General features: G+C 46.3%; 1 protein-coding gene across 5 annotated transcripts in view; it reads right to left on the reverse strand.

Annotated features, from left to right (window-relative positions):
• Positions 1–1,566: 1,566 nt before the first annotated feature.
• Positions 1,567–23,041, reverse strand: part of LOC126513352 (protein CutA homolog) — a 27,003-nt gene continuing 5,528 nt past the window's right edge. The window contains exons 1-7 of one of the 5 annotated variants that reach the window (XR_007595304.1): positions 21,237–21,416; positions 12,807–12,952; positions 10,997–11,056; positions 9,680–9,725; positions 9,366–9,415; positions 6,393–8,237; positions 1,573–3,143 (exon numbers count right to left, since the gene is read on the reverse strand). Coding sequence is in view for 2 of the 5 variants with exons in the window: in XM_050161697.1 (XP_050017654.1) it covers positions 3,041–3,143; positions 9,366–9,415; positions 9,680–9,725; positions 10,997–11,056; positions 12,807–12,952; positions 21,237–21,305 (474 nt within the window). In the remaining 3 variants the exon portion in view is untranslated. Of the gene's footprint in view, positions 3,144–6,392; positions 8,238–9,365; positions 9,416–9,679; positions 9,726–10,996; positions 11,057–12,806; positions 12,953–21,236; positions 21,417–23,041 lie in introns of those variants that run through there. The other 4 variants (XR_007595303.1, XR_007595305.1, XM_050161697.1 and 1 more) reach the window with 4 other exon arrangements.

Genomic DNA, 23,041 nt, shown 5'->3' on the forward strand with positions numbered 1-23,041 from the left:
CTGAAATTTGCTGAGGCACATCAAGCCTTTTTATTAGTCCTATTAAACAAAGACTATAGCCTGGGGATTAAATGTAAAGATCAGGGAACAAGATTTGAATAGCATTCTAATGTCACAGCGTTTGGTTATATTAGCAGCCTGAATTACCACCTTAAGTGCTCCTTTTGCTCCCAGACTTTATTTCTTGGAACACCTCTCTCAGAGTCTGTATAAAGCACACACTGTATATAAAATTTGCAAGGAAAACCCAGTGATGGCAGCAGACTCAGTGATGGCAGCAGACTCAGTGATGGCGGCAGACTGACTGCCGTGGCAACAGCTCAGAGCAAGGCCCACAGATTAGAGCGATGGCGGTGGCAGCTCCCTTAAGTGTCCTGGCTAGGCTCTCCCACTCAGCACTTGGAAGTCACCTGCTTTTGTTCTTTACTTGGTGAAGGTGATTTGGCTTTGTTTTGTTGTTTGTTTGTTTTGAGATGGGTCTCCTGTGGTCCAGGCTGGCCTTGAACTCAAAGTTGCTCTGCCTTAGCCTCACAAGGGCTGGGATTATTGGGTCCGCCATCACACAGATGAATAGCCTCACAAGGGCTGGGATTATTGGGCCCACCATCACACAGATGAATCTTTTAATGCAGCAGTGCTTGTGTCCTTGTAAGATTTAGCTGTTTTAGATAGTTATGTTTTTCCTCATGTCCACAGTTGCCTTTTGTAGAGATTCTGGGAATCCTAAGAACTGCTAGCAGGGAATTCACACTAGTCTGAGACCCAACTGGTCTTCAACAGCCTGATTTGGGGAGGACAATGTAGGAAAGTGGCCCGTCACTAAACTCTACAGTCTTCATCCATGGAGTGAGTCACACCCTCCAGATCTATGGTAAGGAAGAAACAACGCAAAGGATGGACAAGTGTCAGACAGACAGATGTCTTAAAGACTAGTAACTTTGCCAGTGGCTACAGTAGGTTCTCAGAAACTGGCCCCTGAATAAAAAACAGTAGAAATGTTAGATTAGAATCAGACTGGGGGGCTGGGGGGCTGGAGAGATGGTTCAGAGGTTAAGAGCACTGGCTGATCTTCCGGAGGTCCTGAGTTCAATTCCCAGTAACCATGTGGTGGCTTACAACCATCTGTAATAAAATCTGGTGCCCTCTTCTGGTCTGCAGGCATACAAGGAGGCTGAACGCTGTGTACACAATAAATAAATAAATCTTTAAGTGGCTTATGCCCTCTGACCTCAGATTTCATCAGCAAAATGCTAAAAAATAAGCCTAACTTACAAGGATAAGATGGGGAGCAAGTGCCTCTCTCCCATTTCTTGTACACGGTGGCAGACAGGTCACCAAGAAAGGCTTTTATGATGGTATATGTAACACCAAAAATGAACCAATGAAGGCCACATTCTCTTAGAGTTTAAGAAAATCCAAGAGAAATATATATATATATATATTGCCTATTTCAAAATTTAAAAGTAAATTTGTTATAAAGAAAGTTTTTATTTAAACCCTTGAAACTGAAATGTCAATGTGGGAAATAATTCCCAGACTTGTGCAACAGACCAAGAAGATTCAGACACGCCTCTGACCTCCAGCACCTCATGACCCAGCCCAGAAGAGAGGCCTTTCAAGGAGTAGCTCCGGGTAGAAGGGACAGCATTAGCACAGGGACGTGTGCCACAGAGGGGAAGACTGAGACACTGATGGAAACAGGTCCTGAAAGGAAGATCTAGAAACTGGACTTGACCTAGAAGCAGCAATGATGGCCTATCTGGGGTCCTTAGAACATCTTAAATAATGTCTTCAAGACTTGTATATACATCAGAAACTGGGGTTTAAGACCAAGGACATCACCGTTCCTCAACCATCAAAAGTACCAGTGGAATTCTCTGGCGGTTTGATGGCCCTTGGAGACCCTTCACCATCTGGTATCTGGAGCGCAAGGTGGGAGACACAGCAGCTATCAGAACTAGGACATGTTCCACTTGGCATATGGAACACCCCCTCATAGAAGAGGCCAGGACACCATAGTTGTCTGGATCCTGACTCCAACTCCCTGTGGTCCCCCATCGTGGAGTTCCCTTATGAGATTCATGGAGAGTTCCGTTCTCCCTTTTCAGAGCCTTGGGCTCGCATCCTATGTTCACTGTTCTCTTCACTATAGATCCCTGCAACAGGTGCCGGAGAGCCCTCTCGTGAGATGAGAAACTACTGTTAGACTCTATAATTCCGTGTGCCTCCCTGTATGAAATTCCACGAAGTGCAATTTTTCTTGATAATGCATAAAATGGGGAGATCACAGCAACGATTTACAAACTCCCAGCAGCTTCACTCGGGGCATGGATGGGGCTGCATTCCTCAAGAAGTTCGGTGGTTCCTCTTCAGCCCCAGAAACTGTACAGCAACGCTGAAGAACACTGGTGCAGCAGGTTCCCAGGGCTGAGACATGTCTGTTACAATAGGTCTAGTAAGAGTCAGGACTTATCCTCAGCTCACGAGGCTGCGTTGAAACCCATATATTCCCCCTAGACTGCATAGGCTCAAGAAGCCCCTTCCCAGCCTTACCTCTGCAAGTTCAGGAGCAACAAAAGCTTCTCTAACAAAGAAGCAATTCTGCTGACCCCTGAAATTCTATCCCTATGACTCATCATTTTGAAAAGAACCCATACCAGTTTTTTTTTATTTGTTTGTTTGTTTGTTTTTTGGAAGACATTTATCCCACACACACACAGGTGAGAAAGGCTCTCTGTCCCCACAAGAAGCAGAGGAATGATTACATCGGGGCACTTATGGTAGTAGGCCCAGTGCGCTCACCACCACCGCCCCTCTGCCCCCAGTCCTCACCCTCACACCCTCTGGCTGCCTGAAAATGCACAGCACTCTATGACAGGCTGCACTCGGCTCCTGCGGACCTGGCTGGCCTTCACTTCACACCTTGAAATTCTCAGCCCTTCATTGGGCATGCACAGGTCGCCTCTGTGCTGTTAGGAACCCCTGGGGAGGCAGAGGCCGGCTTCTCCCAGAGCAGTCAGGAAAGGCCTCAGCAGCCAGCTTAGTTCTCCTTCATGCCCTCCTCGAGCCACTTCAGATAGCGAGCATCTCCGTGGTCCATGGCAATACTGAAGACCTCTGGGATTTCAAAAGGATGAGCCAACCTTTGGAAAGAAAGCAGAACTCTGAGTGATGATGACAGGATTAACCTACATGATAAAACCCAGCCCGCAGGCTCTCTGGAGGCCCCTGCAAGCAGCTGCAACTCACAGCTTAATGCCCTGCATGGTCCAGCCTGCCTGAGCCTGTTTCCTATTCAGCAGGTTCTGGGCTGGATCAGCACCTTTAGAGCAGTGGTTCTCAACCTTCCTAATGCTGCGGCCCTCTAACACAGTTCTGTTGTAGATATTAGTTTAGGATGTGCTGCATTTGTTTATACTGTGGAACATTTATTTATTGGTGCAAACACATGTTTCATTCTTTTATGTTGCATTTGTTTAGCTCTGTGAAGCTGTGTTTCTGTGCCTGCCTAAAACACCTGATGATCTAATAAAGAGCTGAACGGCCAATGGTGAGACAGGAAAAAGGAGAGGTGGGGCTGGCTGGTGGCAGAGAGAATAGAGGATGGAGCTAGACCAAGGAGAGAACATAAAGGGGCCAGCCACTCAGCTACACAGCCAGCAATGGAATGAGAAAGAAAAGTTATACAGAGATAGAGAAAGGTAAAACCACAGAGGCGAGGCAAAGGGTAGACAGGATAATTTAAGAAAAGCTGGCTAGAGCTGGGTAGTGATGGTGCACACCATTAATCTCAGCTCTCAGGAGACATAGGCAGCCAGATCTCTGTGAGTTCGAGGCCAGCCTGGTCTACAAAGTGAGTTCCAAGACAGGCTCCAAAGCTACACAGAGAAATCTTTTTTTGAAAAAGAAAAAAGAAAGAAAAAAAAGAAAAGTTTACTAGAAACAAGCCAAGCTAAGGAAGACTCTATGGTGATTTATTTGAGAACTGGGTGGCAGGCCCCCAACAAAAGCCAAAGAGTAAAGAGAAAAAAAACTACACAGTTCCTCACACTGTAGTGACCCTCAACCATAAAATTATTTTGTTGCTACTTCATGACTGTAATTTTGCTACTGTGACAAATCTCAACCCACAGGTTGAATGCTGCTGCTTTAGAATCTTAGACGTATGGGTTCAAAGTCTGTGTCTGCCCTTACTAGTTCTGTGTGTTGTGGGAGCTCATTCCACCAATATCTTTGGGGTACCAGCCTTCAGGTGTGCTTCTTGTCTGTGGACATGACCGCTTATTAGGAGAGAGAGAAGGGTCCCGCTCTCTATTTGGTGGTGAAGACCAGGTCAGGTGGCATGAAGTGACCACATGTGATCGATCCCCAGCTTCCCTGGGCTAAACGGAAGGACTCTGCAACTCATGATCCCTTGTCCTGTATCTGTGAGTCTGTTTCCCCATTGCATCCCTTAATAAACTGATGAATATATTCGCTGTGGCTCACATTACAAGTGGTGCCCAAATGTGAACTGAACAGTGGCTGGAGCTGGTCTGTGCGGCTCCCATCCCAGCCTCCCCAGCTGCTGGCACACTTCCCATATCCGATGAGCCCCAAGCGTTCCCAGCTGGGATCCCTGTCTGCCCTGTGTCAGTGACTGTGGACAAATGATTTAATTTCTCTGAATGTCTCCACAGAAAGGGATAAAAACACCTTTTTGGCTGGATTGCTGAGAACTAGCTAGTGACCAGTGTTGCACACACTCATGTTCACTATTCTTTTCACCTCCATCCACACACATGGCTGTGTCTTCCTGCCCCTCCCCAAAGTCTGTATTTTCCATCCTACCTAGAAAACCTTCACTGTTCCTGCTAATCAACCAAACTCCCCTTTCTTGAGCCTCAAGGCCAAATAATCCCTGACCTTCACCCACGGGGCCCTTACAAAGCCTGGCCCAGTGCCAGCCATCTTCACGTCAGTCTCTCGTGTCAGATGAACGAAATAATTCTTTGCTTACTTTCTGATCAAAGTAGAGTCATTGGGAAGTTCTCATGGGCTAACGTGGTTAACTAATCATAGTGTTTTATAAGTAGGATTGATTATCAGTTTGACAAGCTTCTTTCATGGACACCAAGGCCAGAATCTTCTTTGATAAAGAGACATATAGAATTGAAAGAATCAGACACCTTAGCAGTAAGATGAACTGTTGAAACACTTCATAGGTATACTGCATATAGTCTAATATGTATAGCAACCTGGTAGTTTGGTACCCATTTTATAGATAGACAGATGAGGCAAAAATATACACATATACTAATACAAGCATTATGGTGCAACTATCAAGTAGGAAGCCAGGCTTCAACATAAGAAGCAGAACTCTGAAGTTCTCCTGACCCAGAAGCTGCCCCTCACAGCTTACAGTTCGGTTCAGCCAAGCTACCTATTCCCTCGCCTCTGCTGACAAAAAGGTCTTCTCTGAAGTCAGAACTGAGTCTCAGCTTACAGCTCTATGGCCACAAAATCCTAGTTTCCCTAAGATGTGAGGTGTTGTAATAGGAGCGGCGGGGCTGCGTCCCCAGCACCCCGGCCGCCTGGCTAGCTTATGCCCGAAATAACAACACACAAACTGTATTCATTTAAACACTGCTTGGCCCATTTCTATCTAGCCTCTTCTCGGCTAACTCTCGCACCTGGACTAGCCCATTTCTAATAATGTATGTAAGCACCCCAAGGTGCGCTTACCGGGAAGATTCTAGCCTAAGTCCATCCTGGGTTGGAGCTTCATCGCATGTGCCTCAGAGAGCAGAGCTATCGGGAGAGCGGAGCATGGCATCTCTGCTCCAGAGCAGAGCTGTTGAGTCTGAGCTCACTTCCTCTTCCTCCCAGCATTCTATTCTGTTTACTCCTCCCACCTATGTTTTAACCTATCAGGGCCAAGGAGTTTCTTTATTGCTTAACCAATGAAATCAACAGATTGATATATGACACTCCCACATCACTTCCCCTTTTTCTGTTTAAACAAAAAAAGAAGGCTTTAACTTTAACAGAGCAAAATTACATATAACAAAACAGTTATCAAGTAAAAATTACAATAATCTATATCATAACTAAGGAAAACTATAACTATAACTAACTATTCTTCAACTCCTTCAAAGACTCCAGAAGGATATAATATTACCTAAGCAAACAAGAAATCAAAACTCTAGAAATGACAGAGACATCTCGCTGCCTGGACAGTCACCCAAAGTTCCTCTGTACCATTGGGGCATCCATCTTTGGCCTACAGGCCCATAGTTTGCAGCAGACATTTCCACAAAGCAGGAAATTTCAAAGGCAGTCACTATCTGCTTGTCCTGAAGAATGTCTTGCAGACTCTTTCATGAATCAGGAACCCCGAAAGATCATCTCACCTTTAGGCAAGTTCAGTAGTCCTCTCGCTGAGGGTTCTCTGTGTCCAGTTTATGCAATAGTCCAGGCATGAGCAGTTTTCTTGCCCAAATGGCTATCAGACTCCATAAGGATCCTCTTCAATGCCCATATTCTTCTTGAAGTAGATTGGTGCTGCCAGGAGCAGAGTGTCTCATTGTCATGAAAAACCCTAAGTTATTAAAACATTAAATGTCCTATTCTGTAGTCTTTGAAAGATATGAAGATTGCCTATCTAAAATATATCTATGCATATCTAGAAAATCTTAACTAACATGACTACAAGCTTGACTATTATTGATGATTATCCATTAGCAACCTATATTTCCTAATTATACATTACATTTTAAAAGTGAACACACAATCACAATACCTTAATCAAGATTAGAAATATGCATATACATATAACAAAATTGACCTTAAAATCCATACCAATGCAAATTATTTATATCTATGTCATATCCCCCTTTAAATGTAAAAGAACATTTATAAACCATATTTGAGAACATGGGCGCAGTTTTTTCTCTCCAAACTGCTTCCTGCTGAATGGGGGCGTCATTAATTAGGTCTTTCATGGTATAACCTGTGTGCTAGTTTCATCTCAGTTGGCAGTTGAGCGAAGCAATTTTCTGAAGGTGTTCACAGCAACCTTCAGGAGGGCGTGGTGGGTGCCAGGTGAAGGCGTAAGTCACAAACAATGCCACACCAGTTTGGAATTATGATTAATAGGGTGGTATTTATTTAAAGAGGAAAAAACTTACAGATCACCATCCCAGACAACAGCCCTCTGAGCAACCAGGGAGTCTAGTCGCCGGCGGAGCAGGAAATGAAGAGAGAGTGGAGGGAAGTAGCCGCTTTTTTAAAGGGAGAGAGACCATGCCCCAATGGGCTGGTATCTCAGCAGCTATTGGTTGGAGGAGCGGAAGGACCTCCCGCAACAGTGAGGAGATGATTCTTACCATGCAGAGCAAGGGCATGTAGCCCAGGCAGCACAGCAGTCCACCTGGGGTGCCCCTTGAGAACCCCACACTTGACCTACAATCCACCCTGCCTACAAGATGTGTGGGAGCAAAGGCTGCTCAGAGCCTGTGGGAGTGGCGACCCATGACAGGTCCAACTTGAGGACCATGCCACAAGAGGGAGCCCACACCAGACACTGTCTGGATGGCCAGGAACCAGAGGCAGGACATTCCAGAGACCCAGATAGAACCAAGCATGACTGCCTCCCCCCCCACCCCAATAAAAGGTCGATGAAATGACTCCTAATGATATTCTCCTATACTCACAGGCCGGTGCCTAGCCAGTCATCAGAGTCTTCATGCAGCCACTGATGGGAGTAGATGCACACCCACAGCCAAACAAGAGGCAGAGCTCAGGGAACCCCACAGAGGAGGGGGAGGAATGATTGTAGGAGCCAGAGGGATCAAGGACACCACAAGAAATCCCACAGAACCAACTAACCAGGCTTGATAGGGGCTTACAGAGACTGAAGCAACAAACACAGACCCTGTATGGGTCTGTGCTAGGTCCTCTGCATATACGTTGTGTTTGTATAGCTTGGTGTTCTTGTGGGACTCCTAACAGCAGGAAACTGGGTGTCTCTGACTCTTTTGCCTGCACTTCAGACCCTTCTTCCTCCTCCTGGGTTGCCTTGTCCAACCTTGATATGAGGGTTTGTGTCCAGTCTTCTTGTAAGTTGTTATATCACATTTGGTTGATATCTCTGGGAGGCCTGTTTGTTTTTCTTTCTCTTTCTTTCTTTCTTTCTTTCTCTTGAAGGGAAACAGGAGGAAGAGGAGATCTGGGGAGAGAAGGGGTAGGAAGAGGGACTGGTAGGAGTGGAAGGAGGGGAAATGAGGTTGGGATGTAATGTATGAGAGAATAAAATAATAATAATGAATCATTTGATCCTCTCACAGACAAACCAAGTTAAAATCCATTAGGTAGTGCTTATGTTGGACATTTGAAAAATATCTCCAAGTGATCTAACACATGGCCAGCACTGAGGCAACAGGTTAGACCAATGCTTCAAGTGGTAATGTGGACAAGAATCACTAAATACGATTCTTGGGATGCAGTTCCATTCAGTAGGTCTGAAGTGACACAGGATCCCATCTCCAATAGTAGAGGTAGAAGGGGACAATGTCCTTGTTGCCAATGAGAGAATTGTTTGCAAGAAAAAAATTAAATTTTGAAACCTTGAATTTGTCATTGTAAACTTAAAACTGTCCCTAGCAGCCATCTTATTAAGCCACAATTTGCAAAATGTGAATGACACCATTTTCTCACTAACTTCTTGGTTTTGAAAAAGAATGAGTACTCTTCATAGAAGCATGATATTTGTGTGCCGGGCAGTGGTGGCATACACCTTTAATCCCAGCACTCGAGAGGCAGAGGCAGGCAGGTCTCTATAAGTTCGAGACCAGCCTGGTCTACAAGAGCTAGTTCCAGGACAGGCTCCAAAACTACAGAGAAACCCTGTTTCAAAAACAAACAAACAAACAAAAACCATGATATTTGTGTTATTACTATATAATGGTTGTATTGTCAAGTAAGCTAAAAACAGTTTTCAAAATCCTTGGCACTTATGACTGAAAATGTTCGTGGACTTCTCAAAGTTTTGGAGACCTCAGAGGTAAAGAGACCTCACTTTGTGAGTCATTGCTGTCAACCGCTGAGACTCAAAGTGAGCTTTGTGACTGCGTTACTCGGAACAAGCTAGAAATTGACCCAGCTTTCATGAGTCTGAATAATCTTTCTAAAGCATGAGGAGGCCCTGAGACCGATATTTTGAAGCCACCAGTGTAAACTGTCTCGTTCTACTCTCCATCGCCCAGATGGACACGGAGTCTCTAGGAGACGATCGCTAAACCCAGCTCTCCCTCTTCCCACATTCATTCACGCAGTGACCAGAACATCCAGACCTAGTACTATGGTTCGTGAGTGAGAAGCCTTACCTCACATAGGTGGACAGCCTGGAGACCTTGGAAGTCTTTGTCTTTATTAGCTGTGACAGGAAGAAAATCAATCAGCAACTTAGGACCTGAAGCCAGCTCAACCCTCCATCCTCCCAGGATACCAGCCCAGGTCACTCGCTTGCTAATGGACCTCAGGCATCTCAGGTGGGGCAATCTTCACGATCGGTTGATTGATGTGCATGTAAGACATCATCACTGAGCTACATCCCAGCCTCATCACTAATTCGGATCTGAAAATGGTCCTGATGTCACTCATTGTCCTGTTAAGACTCCTCTGCCCCATCCTCACTTACCAACAAGATCTCAGTGGATTCTTCTATTTCTCCCTTCCAAAAGTACCTAGAGAAGAGAACAAAATCAAATTGTAAGAGACCCAAGAGGAACCTGGCAAATTGTCAAACCTGCCCAAGTAGGTAAATTACTAAAGAGAAGTTGCCACAATCTTCCTCAAACCCATTGAGCTGGCACAAGGTAGAGTCATCAGAGAGGAGGGAGCCTCAGCTAACAAAATGTCTCCACCAGACTGGGCTGCAGGCAGGCTGTAGAGAATTTTCTTAGTGACTGATACAAGAGGTCCCAGCCCATTGCGGGTAGTGCTATCTCTGGGCTGGTGGTCCTAGTTCTATAAGAAAGCAGGCTGAGCAAGCCATGAGGACCAAGCCAGTAAGCAGCACCCTCCATGGCCTCTGCATCAGCTCCTGCCTCCAGGTGCCTGCCCTGCTTGAGTTCCTGTCCTGACTGCCTTTGACAGTGATGTGGAAGTGTAAGCCAAATAAACCCTTTCTTCTTCAACTTGCTTTTTGGTTTTAGTGTTTCATCGCAGCAATAGGAACCCTAACTACGAACCCATAAAAGAAGTATAGAGTTGGCCAAGGCCCCACAGGTCAGTCTGTCCAATCATTCTAACAAATACATTCAGCACCTATCAGTGCCTTCCTGAAGGTTATCTATTGAAGATAGTTTCCTAACTCAGATTTCATGAGGTCTCCTTCCTTCCTTCTTTCCTTTCTTTCTTCCTTCCTCCCTCCCTCCCTCCTTCCCTTCCTTCTTTTCTTCCTCCCTCCCTCCCTTCCTTCCTTCCTTCCTTCCTTCCTCCCTTCCTTTTTTCTTCCCTTTATTCTCCCTCCATCAACCCTCCCCTCCATCTTTTCTTGCCTCTTCCTTTTTTGTTATGTTGGAGCGCAAACCCCAGGCCTTGTGCATGTTAGGCAAGCAAGCACTCTGCACTGAGCTACATGCATAAGCCTCTAGAGAACATTTTAACGATTCAGAAACTTAGGCCTCAGCCTCAGAGAGGCTAATTCAACAGACCTAGGCTGAGGCTCAGAGATCAAAAGTTAAGGCAAGTTAAGCAGCCATGCTCAGACGATGTGAGCAGTTGAGCAAACAGCGTGACTTTTCTCTCCTTTCTCTATACACAACATATTTTTTGCCTTCCTTGGGAGATATAAACTGATAACAAACAAAATCTCCGAATGCAAGTCGACTGTGCAGTGCTGATTAAACACCTTTGAAACATTCAACGGCTCACATTTGCCCCATGCTCTCTCTGTCATCTAGGGCCCGATCTTAACACTCCCAGTCCCCTCCCAGGCCTTGGCAAAACTCACAGTGATGACGTCTTAGGCAAGATGTTCACAGAAGCGGCCAACTTCTTATCCAATATGGCCCTAAAGCAAGGAGAGGGGGTGACCACTGGAGCAAGTCCAAGGTTTTAAGAGAAGGAAGGGATGGGAATTACTGGGAATATCTGAGTCTAAGTAAAGAAACATTTAGGGTGTCCCTCCCATGCTATGCTTTACATATGCCCTGAGAATTCTTATGTTGGAAACTTAATTCTTAATGAAACTGTAGTTGAGGACCTTGGGAAGTAATTAATGAAGTAAAAATGTGGGAACTGCAGCTGCCAGTCTTCGCTTAGGCAATGCTAGAGGAGCTGCCGGGACTAAGCTAGTACCAAGACCCAAAGCTGCAGCGCTACCAGCACAGTGTGGTTAAGCTGAGCCCGTCAAAGCTGAGGAGGCTGGACTGCCAAGACCTAGTCCCTCCCCCACCACACTGTATCCAGGAATTTATCCTGAGCCTTCAGAGTTAAAGTGCTATAGAATTTTACACTTACATGGGGTCCTGGCTACTTTTATGTCAACTTGACACAAGCTTTAGTCACTTGAGAAAAACACTCAGTTGAGAAAATGAATCCATAAGATGGGCTGTAGGCAAACTGTGGTGCACTTTCTGAAGTAACGATTGTTAGGGGAAGGCCTAGCCCATTGTGGGTGGCACCACCCCTGGGCTAGTGGTCCTGGATTCTATGAGAAAGCAAGTTGAGCAAGCACAATGAGCAAGTCAGTAAGAGTACCCCTCCACGGCCTCTGCATTAGCTCCTGCCTCCAGGTACCTGCCCTGCTTGAGCTCCTGTCCTGACTGCCTTCAATGGTAAACAGTGATGTGGAAGCATAAGCCAACTAAACCCTTTGCTCCCAACTTGCTTCTTGGCCATGGTGCTTTCTCACAGCAGTGATAACCCCAAGACAGCTGGGACCAGCTTTCCTTACTACTTGCTTATGTAGCCAGGGAAATGCCTGCTTCACCATTGTCCTTTAGAAGCAGGCAGCTTGTTGGCTTCACAAGCTAGTGCTATAGCTGGTTGAGCATTAGGGCTATGGGGATGGTGGGGCAATGTTTTACACGTAATGTCAGGAATGCTGGGGCACAAAGGCAGAATGCTAAGGTTTGTGTGTGTCCCCGGAATTCCTGTGCTGAGAACTAACCCCACAAATCATGTTAATGAGTTTGGAGAGAGGGCTTTTAGAGGGTGATTAGTGAGGTGATGAGGGTGGGGCCCCAGGGTGGCATCAGTGACTTCAAAAGGAAAGGAAGAGAGAGGGGATCAGCATGCTTGCCCTCCACTGCCACGTGATACCCTTGTTTGGTTGGAGTTTGTTTGTTTTTGTTTTTAAAGGTTTCTGACAAACGCCTTATCAGAACCCTACTCCCAGGTAGATTTCCTCCCCTGTTCCAAGGAGGGGTTGCTCTCCCTGCTCCTCCTTTGAGCCCTTTACTTCCTTACTTATCATGAGACCTTGGGAACTGAGCTAAGGGGATGAGAAAAGAAGTTAGACTAGCAGTTGGGAGGGGGGGGTAAATTGTCCCCATGGAGGCCTTCACAGTTCCTTTAAGATCTCCATCAAGTCACCTATCTCTATGGGTCTCACACATTCTGCTCCATCAATGACTTAACATTCCCTAGCACAGCAGGAGGATCAGCCTTGAAATCATTCTGAGCAGGGTCATCCAATGGGTTCCTCATCCCACCCAAAACAGAAAGTATGGAGTTCATCTTTGGACACAATGTGGCCCCTAGGAGCACCCTGGTAGCTTCCTGCTCATGTAGGGGCATCACCTAGCCCCGCACTATACCTGGCAACATCTTTGGCAATTTGCTCATTGGGACAGTTGACAAAAACAATGGAGTAAGTGCCAGAGACATGGTTCCTGGTGAGGGAGGAGTGGAACCAGAGGGAGAAGGTCCTGAGCATAGGATACGTCAGGATGACCACCAGGATCTGTAAGGTACAAGAGAAAAGCACGGGTCAGTGACTCCTGGCTCCACCAGACTGGAATCATCTCATCATCCCCATTCACAAAATAATTCCTTAGAATGTTCATGCCCAGGGTCCTGGGAAACTAGCTCAGTTAAATGAGATTGCCTGAATTTGGTGGCCCACGCTTGTAATCGGAGCACTGAAGATGTAGAGACTGGGAGATCCCTGGGGCTAGCGGATGACCAGCATATTCCTGGCACTTACTCAGCAAGTTCTAGACCAATGGCAGACCCTATCCACCCCCAACAAAAAATAAATAAATAAATAAATAAATAAATAAATAAATAAATAAATAAGCCAAGGTTAAGAGCACTGAATGCTGTTTCAGAGGAAAAGCTGGAAATATGGAAAATTATGCCCTGGCAATGCTGAAGCATGCATGGCAGCCCGTATATGGTGGTTCTGTTGAACTTGTCCACATTGGGTTCCATGGTCTAAGTTGATGAGGACGACTGCCCAGGTCTCTTCCTCAAGAGGGCACCAGATCTCATTACAGAGGGTTGTGAGCCGCCATGTGGTTGCCGGGCATTGAACTCAGGACCTTTGGAAGAGCAGGCAGTGCTCTTAACTGCTGAGTCATCTCTCCAGAGGACTTGAATTCAATTCCCAACACCCACATGGTGGCTAAGAACCCGAGTTCCAGGGCATCTGATATCCTCTTCTGGCTCCCAGGGGACAGGCACATACATGGTGCAAGCAGAACACCCATACACACTGAATAAATAAATAACAAGATGAAAGGCTCCTGGAAAATGATACACCAGTGCTGACCTCTGGCACCCATACATACGTTTACCCACACATACACAAAGTACACATGCCTAGATGTTTTCCTCTGTGTTTTATAGCTAAGGAAAAGAATGGAGGACCACAAATCAATAAGACACAAAACTTTCTCAAACCATAGCTTTAAATGTTGAAGCTGGAATTTGGACTCAAGTCTGGATGGTTTCAAATCCATTTCTATTGCACGAAACTGTTACTGCAGGTACTTGTGGCTGCCGCTCACTGAAGCATGTGTGAAGATTATTTTTAATGGTAAGCACTCATCTCTCCTAATGCTTTAGTGAATAATTTCACTTGCATTCATCTAACTGTTTCAGGTATGGTGCATGCTTGAGTGCAAACATACCAGTTTTAAAATCCTGCAACACACGCTACTGGGACTAAGCATTAGAATGGCCAAGAAGTAGATTCTCCTTGGGGGCGGAGCACAAGCAGGCTTTGCTGAGAAGGTGCTCTCTCTCTATTGGTTACTTTTCTCATTGTCACAATGAGAAGCAACTTGGCTTACACATGGTCTGTGTGGCTGGGGAAGCAGGGCAAGAGGCAGAGTTGTGGCATGTGGTAGTGATCTTGCCAAGAAATAGAGACCAGACAGAGGCTGGCTGGGCGCTAAATCACAAGGCCCCTTCTAGCAGCCAACTTCCTCCAGTAAACAGCCTCTACCTGAAAGTTTCACCGTGTCTGAAGCCACACCATCAGCTAGGAAATGTGTTCAAACGCTCGAGCCCACCAGGAACACTTCATAATCAGCCCAGAACATTCTATACCTGTCCCTGTCAGTTCATGGTGACCTCACAATGCAAATATATATAATTTCATTATATATATAACATATATATAAATAATATATATAAATTCATTATATTCAGTTTATCTTGAAAAGTCCTCGGAGCCTTACAGTTCTACAGAAGTTCAAAGTTGGGAGACTCAAATCAGTCTCCTGTCTGGGTGCCCCTATAATTCAAAATGTGTGCAGTACCCTAATGCGAGCATTCTTGTTCCCAAAGGGAAGAATAGGGGCTCAATGTGGAAAACTGAGCCAACGCATGAGCAAAACCCAGCAGGGCAGACACAGACCCAGCGGTGCAGACATAGATCCTGTAACTCTTGCCCTTTACACGCCTTTAATGCCAGTATCCAAGTTCCATTGCCAGCTCAGATGTAGCCTGCCCCACTTAGACCACAAATGCAGTGTACTCTGTGTGCCTTTAAGGTTAAGCCTGGAAAACCACGACCCTGGGCAGCCTGTTCCAGCCGGGCACTCTCTTTTCAAATGAATTCGCAGTGAAGTTTTTCACAGGCAGGATTTTGCCCTAAGGCACCTTTCCTAATGCCCCAGCAGCTAAGGTTCATTTCTCCTAAGGGCCAATAGCTTAACAAGTTCAGCTGCTTTCCCCTTGCTGGCTCCCAGTAGAATCCTTGCCACCCACATTCACAGTCGTTCTGGTCCTCTCAACGGCCACCACAATGATCCACAGGCTCTATTTACAACAGTCCAGGGGTTCTCTAGCCCACAACTCCAAACCATTTCAGATTCCTCCCACAAATCACTTCCAGAGGTGTAGCAAACAGGAGAGTCGAGCTCAGCACACCAACAGGTTGCTTCTCACACCAATTTCCCATGCTAGTCTCTCTTGCTGTTGTTCCCACCGGATACCTGACAAGAAGCAAATTAACAGAGGCAAAATTGATTTGGACTTAGTTTAAGGGAATCCAGTCAGGCCAAGGAGATGCTCACTGGCTAATGTGCTGGCTGGGCAAGCATGAAGACTTGGATGCCCAGGCAAAACTCTGGGCATGACAGCACATGCTTGTAATCTCAGTGCTAGGAGGCAGATGAGAGACTCACAGGGGCCCAGTGAACAGAGTCTAGCCAGGCAATCAGCTCCAGGTGCAGTGAGAGACCCTACCTCAAATAAATAGAGAGCAACAGTGGAAGACACTCAACACTGACTTTCACAGATGTGTGTGCAGTTGCACAAACACATGCAGGGACACACACACACACACAATGGTAGCCCATCATATCATGGTGAAGGCAATGTGTGGAAGCTGGTTGTTCAGATTTTGCTATACCAGGAAGCAGAAATTGGAGAAGCCAAATCGTAAGCATCAAGGCCCACCTCCAATGACCTACCTTCTCCAGAGAGTCTATGTCCCTTCAAACCATACCACAAGCTGGGGACCAAGTATTCAACTTTTACATGAGCCTGTGGACAAACATTTAAACCAAAATGCCATTTGAATAAGATTGAAATAGTAAGTCAGATTATTGATGCGGACACTAAGGCACTAAACCACCTTTAGGGTATGGAGTGGTATGGAGTATGGGGTATGGAGTGCCCTGTTTCTATGGGTAGGGAGAAGATCAGAAGGCAATGAACTACGAAGGGAAGGAATTATGAAGAAAGGGGTCAAACCGGGGCATGTGCATCTGGAGTAGGTGCAGGTGCGGTGGAGGTTTGAAGTAGGGGGGTGACAGAGTGGCCATCAGAGCAGAAGAATGGGCCGGTGAGGAGTGGAGACCGGCCAGAAAGCAGTCTGTTTAGGAAGTCACTCACTGGCTCAGATCCTGAGCAACTGTGGGAGAAAACAGCTGAGTTATCATTTTCTTATTATCTTCATGACAATGCTTGGGAGGAAGAGCTGAAGTACCTTTCATTCCAGCATCAGTATAGAATCATTCAAAGGACAGAGGCCACCTAGGTCAGGCTGTGACCCAGCCAGACTGAGCAAGGATGCCCCTCCTGTCTCCCAACCCGGACTCATGCTTTCTTGTAGAGCATCTCTGTCCTCCCTCCATGTTATGTTACCACATGGCTTCTGACTCTCTTGACAGACCCTGAATGTTTTGTTGTCGTTTTACTTTCTTAAAAACATTTTCCGTATGTATGGGTTGTTATGGAATATTGGTTTAAGATGTGTTACATTTGTTTATGCTATGGAACATCTGTTTAATGATGCAAAGATGTGTTGCATTCTTTTATGTTGCATTTGTTTGACTCTGTGAAGCTGTGATTATTTGCCTGTCTAAAAAGCCTGATTGGTCTAATAAAGAGCTGAACAGCCAATAGCGAGGCAGGAGAAAGGATAGGTGGGGCTGGTGGGCAGAGAGAATAAAGAAGAGGAGAAATGTAGGCTGGGGGTGGAGAGAGAGCAAGCAAGGAGAGAGAAAAAGCAAAGGAGAGGAGGGCACCAGGGGCCAGACACCCAATCACACAGCCGATCACGGAGTAAGAAGGAAAAAAACAGATAAGAATAAAGATAAAAAGCCCAGAGGCGAAACATAGTTAAAGAGAAATGGGATAATTTAAGCTAGAGAAGCTGGCTAGAAACAAGCCAAGCTAAAACTAGTCATTCATAAGTAAGAATAAATTTCTATTTATTTGGGAGTAGGGTGGTGGGCCCCAAAGAGTAAAAAAGCCAGCTACAATGGGTGTTTTGCCTGCATGTATGTCCAGGTATCATGTGCATGTCTGATGCCTACAAAGGCCAGAGGATCCCCCTGGAACTGGAGTTACAGATGGTTGTGAATTATCATGTGGGCACTGGGAAACAAACCCAGGTCCTCTGCAAGAGCAACCAGTGCTCTTAACCACTTAACTGTCCCTCCAGACCCCTAGGCAATGTTTTTAATGCCCTGAGTTAGATGTTAATGTTCTGGTTGAATTCTTCTGGCCTCCTACAGTTTCCACTAGAACCTCCATTTTAACACAGCATCCTACCCTTCAGAACTGACTCCACAGCCAGGCAGAAAAAATGAACCAGCTTCAAGGAGCTATCACCGTGCATCTTTAATGAAAACTCGTCTGGTTTACAGGGCAAAAATAAAAGCACTAGAGGGAGGGATTTGGATCTTGTCAATACGGCTAACAGCTTATGGCTTCTGACAAGGTACAAGGTACTCCCTCCCCTTCTGTCAGTCTCAATAAGGAGCTGGAGATGGGACCCCACCCCGATCCCGTGCTGCTGACTCGGAGGTGCCAGAGGTGGAGATGGGGAATCCCCTACCCACCCCGTGCTGCCTGACTAGGAGGTACCAGAGGTGGAGGTGGGGAATCCCCCACACCGCTGCCTGACTCCGAGGTACCAGAGGTGGAGATGGGGACCCCTGCCACCCCGCTGCCTGACTCTGAGGTGCCCGGGTTCTCATGAGAAGAGACGCACAGCCTGGGATCCCCAACACAAGGGAAGGGCTGTGCTTTATGGCCATAGCCCCAGTTCACCTCTTGACACATGGCTCTGCATAAATACTTGCAGGCTAGTAAAATGAACTATAGGAATGCAAGTCAGATGGCAGTGTCAAGATTAGCTAACGTGGTGAAGGAAGCAGGGTTTGGGAACCACCCACTCTAAGTATTACTGGCCTTGCTACAGTACATGGATTCCTCAATGGACCATACAGTTGTTGAAACAGTGGACCCAAGGCACGAGAATTCTCCTTCTGCCCAGGATGCTTGTGCTGGGAAAAGAAAAAGGCTGTACTTGACGCCTCCCAGAAACAGATTTCACATACTGCTGACACTTGTTGAATCACCTTGTTGGAGACCAGACCCTAGACAACGACGGGTCAGTAGTGAGTGAGCCACCCTGACCTGGACAGCCTACGTGTGCAGATCCGATCACAGTGAGAACGGACTTAGGGGATACTGGGTCTTCATCCTCTTCCCAGTGTGGCTCAATCTTTTCACTATCCGGCTGTTTTAATTAACATCTCAATGGCAGCCAGGGCAGAGATTGGTGACCCCTGAGTTCCCTAACATGAGGCCTGAGCAGAGCTGTAAGCAAAAGGAACACTTATCAAGGGGAGGTTGACCCACAAAAAAGGAATCAAGATGCTAATGTTACTGGAAAGGGAGGAGGCAGCCTGCCTGTTCCTCTGCTGAATTAACTAAGATCTGGGGCATTTCAGGCAGCAGGCATGGGGGAAGGGGGACACATGCTGAAAACAAACTCACACTAACTGCCCTGGGAGCGTGAGGTGAGCTCACAGCCAACATACTAAGAGGCAGGAGACCATCCCGTGTTACCTAAGGCAGCCCTCAGCTCAAAGTAACTAGAGGCAGGGGGCCCAAACTCAAGTCAGGGTGATTTCTGTCCTCCAGGGGACTTAGCAATGTCTGAAGACAATTCTGACTCGCGGCTGGGAGGGGACACTATTGTCATCTAGCAGGTAGGGATCAGAACTGAAGTAGACCGCAGTTGCTATCGCCTACCCCATTGGACAAGAACCTTAGCACTCCGGATAGTGAAAAGTATTCATGGACACTGACAAAGGACCATAAGCACATAAGGTCAGTGTGCACCCAATGATGGGTGGCAGTTTAGAAAATGAATGAACGCAAAATTGATGGGTGGAAAGGATCACATTCCCTGACAGAAACATTTGCTATAATTGAAGGCAGCTATACTGACCACTGTCAAAGTCACCATTCAATTTAACGGGAAAAGCCCTGGCTATAATTTGTGTGTTGTGTGTGCACATGTGCATAGATGTGTAGATGCACTGCGCTTGTGAAGGCCAAAGGTCAGAGTAGGGCATCTTCTACCTTTTAAAAAAAATTATTCTTGTCGGGTGGTGGTGGTGCACACCTTTAGTCTCAGCACTCAGGAGGCAGAGGCAGGCGGATCTCTGTGAGTTCAAGGCCAGGCTGGTCTACAGGTTGTTCTAGGACAGGCTCCAAAGCTACAGAGAAACCCTGTCTCAAAAAAAATAATGATTCTTTGGAAACTAAAATATAATTATATCATTCCCCTTCCCTTTCCTCCCTCCAATCCTCCCCATTTCCCCTCCTTTTCTTTGTTACTATTACACACACACACACACATATATATATATATATAAACACATAAATATATAAATACAACCTGTTCAATCTATCTAGTGTTACACATGGATGGATGGATAGACGGACAGACGGACAGACAGACAGATCAGTTTCAGGACTGACCACTTGGTAATGGCCATCCGGTTAGGGGCTCATCCCTAGGGAAGACTAGTTTTCCTGCTCGCACAATTCCTCCATTGCCGGTAGTTCTTTGTCCAGGGTCCAGTTTGTTTTTTGGGTTTTTTTTTAATATTTATTTCTTTATTATGTATACAATATTCTGTCTGTGTGCATGTCTGCAGACCAGAAGAGGGCACCAGACCTCTTTACAGATGGTTGTGAGCCACCATGTGGTTGCCGGGAATTGAACTCAGGACCTTTGGAAGAGCAGGCAATGCTCTTAACCACTGAGCCATCTCTCCAGCCCCCAGGGTCCAGTTTGGTTTTGAGGCAGGAGGTCTCTCACTGAACCTAGAGTTCATTGATTCAGCTAGGCTGCTGGTCAAACTGCTCCAGGGGTCTACCAGTCCCCAGCATCCCTAGTGATGAGGTCCCAGATATGTGCTGCTGTGCCTGGCTCTTCTTTACATAGGTGCAGGGGATCCGAACAAGGTTCATGGCAAGCGTCCTACTGACTAAGGCACCTCCCCAAACTTGTTTTAAAGAAATGTCTCTACACAATAAAGTTTGGATACTTTGTATCTTTTATGTCTTTACTATGTGTCTTTGCTAATTTTACACTTATAGAAAATATGTATCTGTTCAGTTAGTTCCTATTTGATCCAGCCATTCTCTTTTTGTTGAGACAGGGTCTTGCTATGTAGCCTTGGATGGACTGAACTCATTATGTAGAACAGGTAAACCTCGAACTTGCAGGGATCCCTGCACCTCAGCCTCCTGAGTGGTGGGATAACAGGAGTGTGCCACCATGCTAGGCTTCTTCCTCAGTGTCCTGGAGTATCTGCCTGGCCTTTAAGGGCTAGTTGGCTTCACAAGCTTGCGGGGAGGCAGAGGAAGCCTCACCTAACCCAGTGGTTTAACCTGTTAACCAACCTACTTTAAAGGAATTTGTAGATACCTTGACATCAACACAACATTCAGTTTCTATGTTTTCCTGGCTACAAATTCAGAACTTAACAAAACAAACAAAAATCGTCACAAGAGATTTACAGCAGTTTATGCAAATGAAGAAATAATGTCCAGAGAAGGGGAGCAATCCCCCCAAATGAGCATCCCGGGATGGAGAGAACCTTGGGCCTGAGCCTCTCCTCCAGTCCTGTCCTCCCCACCACTTGCGGTACGTCTGACATTGCTTCCTAGGGCATTTCGGAGATGAGAAAGCAGCCCGAGAAAAGGGCAGGAGAGCACGATGATCAGCGCGACAGCAAAGGGCTTAGGAGGGAACGTCCCGACATTCTCATGTGTCCTGCCCTCATGGAAGACAGCCCCACTTACCCCACAGGGCAGACATGAAGGGGAGCTGGTAACCCTGAGACACCAGACAGCTTCCAGGACATTGAGGACTTCCAAGGATCTCAATTCTTCTCCCACAAGCTGCTCACAGCTCAAAACCACAAGAGCAGTGAAGAGAGAAATACCTTCAGGCAGAGGACTGTTTGGGGGGCACTCACCAGGAGGCAAGTAAGGACAAACAGCCTGAGGGGGCCCGGCCGAGGGCACCGTGACTCCTGCTTGTCCATGGTGCCCGTTGCTGGGGATGTAGCTATAGGCAGTAACTGCGGTCTGCAGCCTAGGTAGGGTGCCGGCTGTAGGCGGAACCCCGGGCCCAAACTGCAGCCTCCTCCACCCCCACATACCTTTTGCCAGGACAACGTCCACTCTGCCCCTCCCAGCCAGGCTGGCCAGGAGACCGGCCTGGAAGGTACGAGGGTGTTTTTCCACCACTGGTCTCACTTCTTTGAGCTTACTTTCCAGAGCTTCTTCTCAGGCAAAAAGAATGATACTTTTCTTTCTCTTCAAACAAAATATAAAATCATAGATATACAGATAAAGACAAACCTTTCTTAGGAAATAAAACCTTCACAAACCACAGCACATGAAGAAGCAAAACACAGATAAAAACCTGTCAACTGGCCAAAGCCACCCACAAAGACAAACAAATGAGGTAGGTACACACAGAACTGCTTCTCTGTCACATGTCCTTCCTTCCTCCCCGTCCCTCCCTCCCTCTCTCCTTACATGTACCTTAACTTTTGCTCCCTAATTCTCTCCCCAGTGAACTGACCCCTCCCTTCCCAGGCCAGTTGTCCGTTCCTAGGATTAAGCCCAGCACCATTCTATGTACATACATCAGACACTCATAAGCACCGCCAGAGAGGGCGCAGACTGGAGAAAAGCAGTAAGCCAGCGGCTGAGCGCTGTCCTGCAGAGTGCAGAGTCTTCACTTTTTAAACTTTCCAACTTTTTAAAAAATTATTTTGTTCTGAGGTTGGAGGAACAGCTAAGTGTTCAAGAGCATTTACTGCTCTTCCAGAGGGCATGGGTTCAACTCTCAGAACCCACATAGCAGCTCTCAACCGCCCATAACTGCAGCTCCAGGGGACCCGACACCCTCTTCTGACCTCCATGCACCACTCACACTTACATGCTTAAAAATGAACAAATCTAAAAATAAATATTCCTTTTGTTCTTTGGATCTTTTTAAAAGAACGTTACTACATTTTGTCCATTTCCTCCTGTGGTGTATCTGTGCAGTTCTGGCACAGGCGCCACGCTGCACCTATGGGAGTCAGAGGACAACTCTGCATGAGTCCATTCTCTCTTGTCTATCAGGTGGTTTGTCCTAGGAACCAAGCTGGCAGCAAGTGCACCTGCTGAGCTGAGCTTTTCAGTGTGGACCATCCTAACTTGGCATCTCCTGGCCCAGGGAAAGAGCTTAGCTATACAGGGACCAGAATAGACTGGCTAAGGAACTGATTCATATCTAGATTACTCTGGGGTGGGGAGAGTTCAACAAAATATACACTTGAACTGGCGAGTTTTGAGCCAGAGCAATAATGCTTGCCACCAAACCTAATGAACTGAGTTCAATCCCAGAACCCATATGAAGGAAAGGGAGCCCCTCTGCCCTCCAAACAGTTGTGACACACACTCACACCCAAAGACACATACAATAAATAGTCAAACAATAATTTAAAAAATAAACTGTGGCATAAGAACAGACAGGAGGACCAATGGAACCGAATAGAAGACCCGGATATCAATCCACACATCTTCGAACACCTGGTCTTTGATAAAAAAGTAAAAAATATCAAATGGAAAAAAGAAAGCATATTTAACAAGTGATGGCATAACTGGATATCAACATGTAGAAGAATGAAAATAGACCCATATCTATCACCATGCACAAAACTCAAGTCCAAATGGATCAAAGACCTCAACATAAAGCCAACTACACTGAACCTCATAGAAGAGA

Source organism: Alexandromys fortis, unplaced genomic scaffold, assembly GCF_014885135.2.
Source record: "Alexandromys fortis isolate MF-2015 unplaced genomic scaffold, M_Fortis_MF-2015_v1.1 scaffold_74, whole genome shotgun sequence".
NCBI lineage: Eukaryota > Metazoa > Chordata > Mammalia > Rodentia > Cricetidae > Alexandromys > Alexandromys fortis.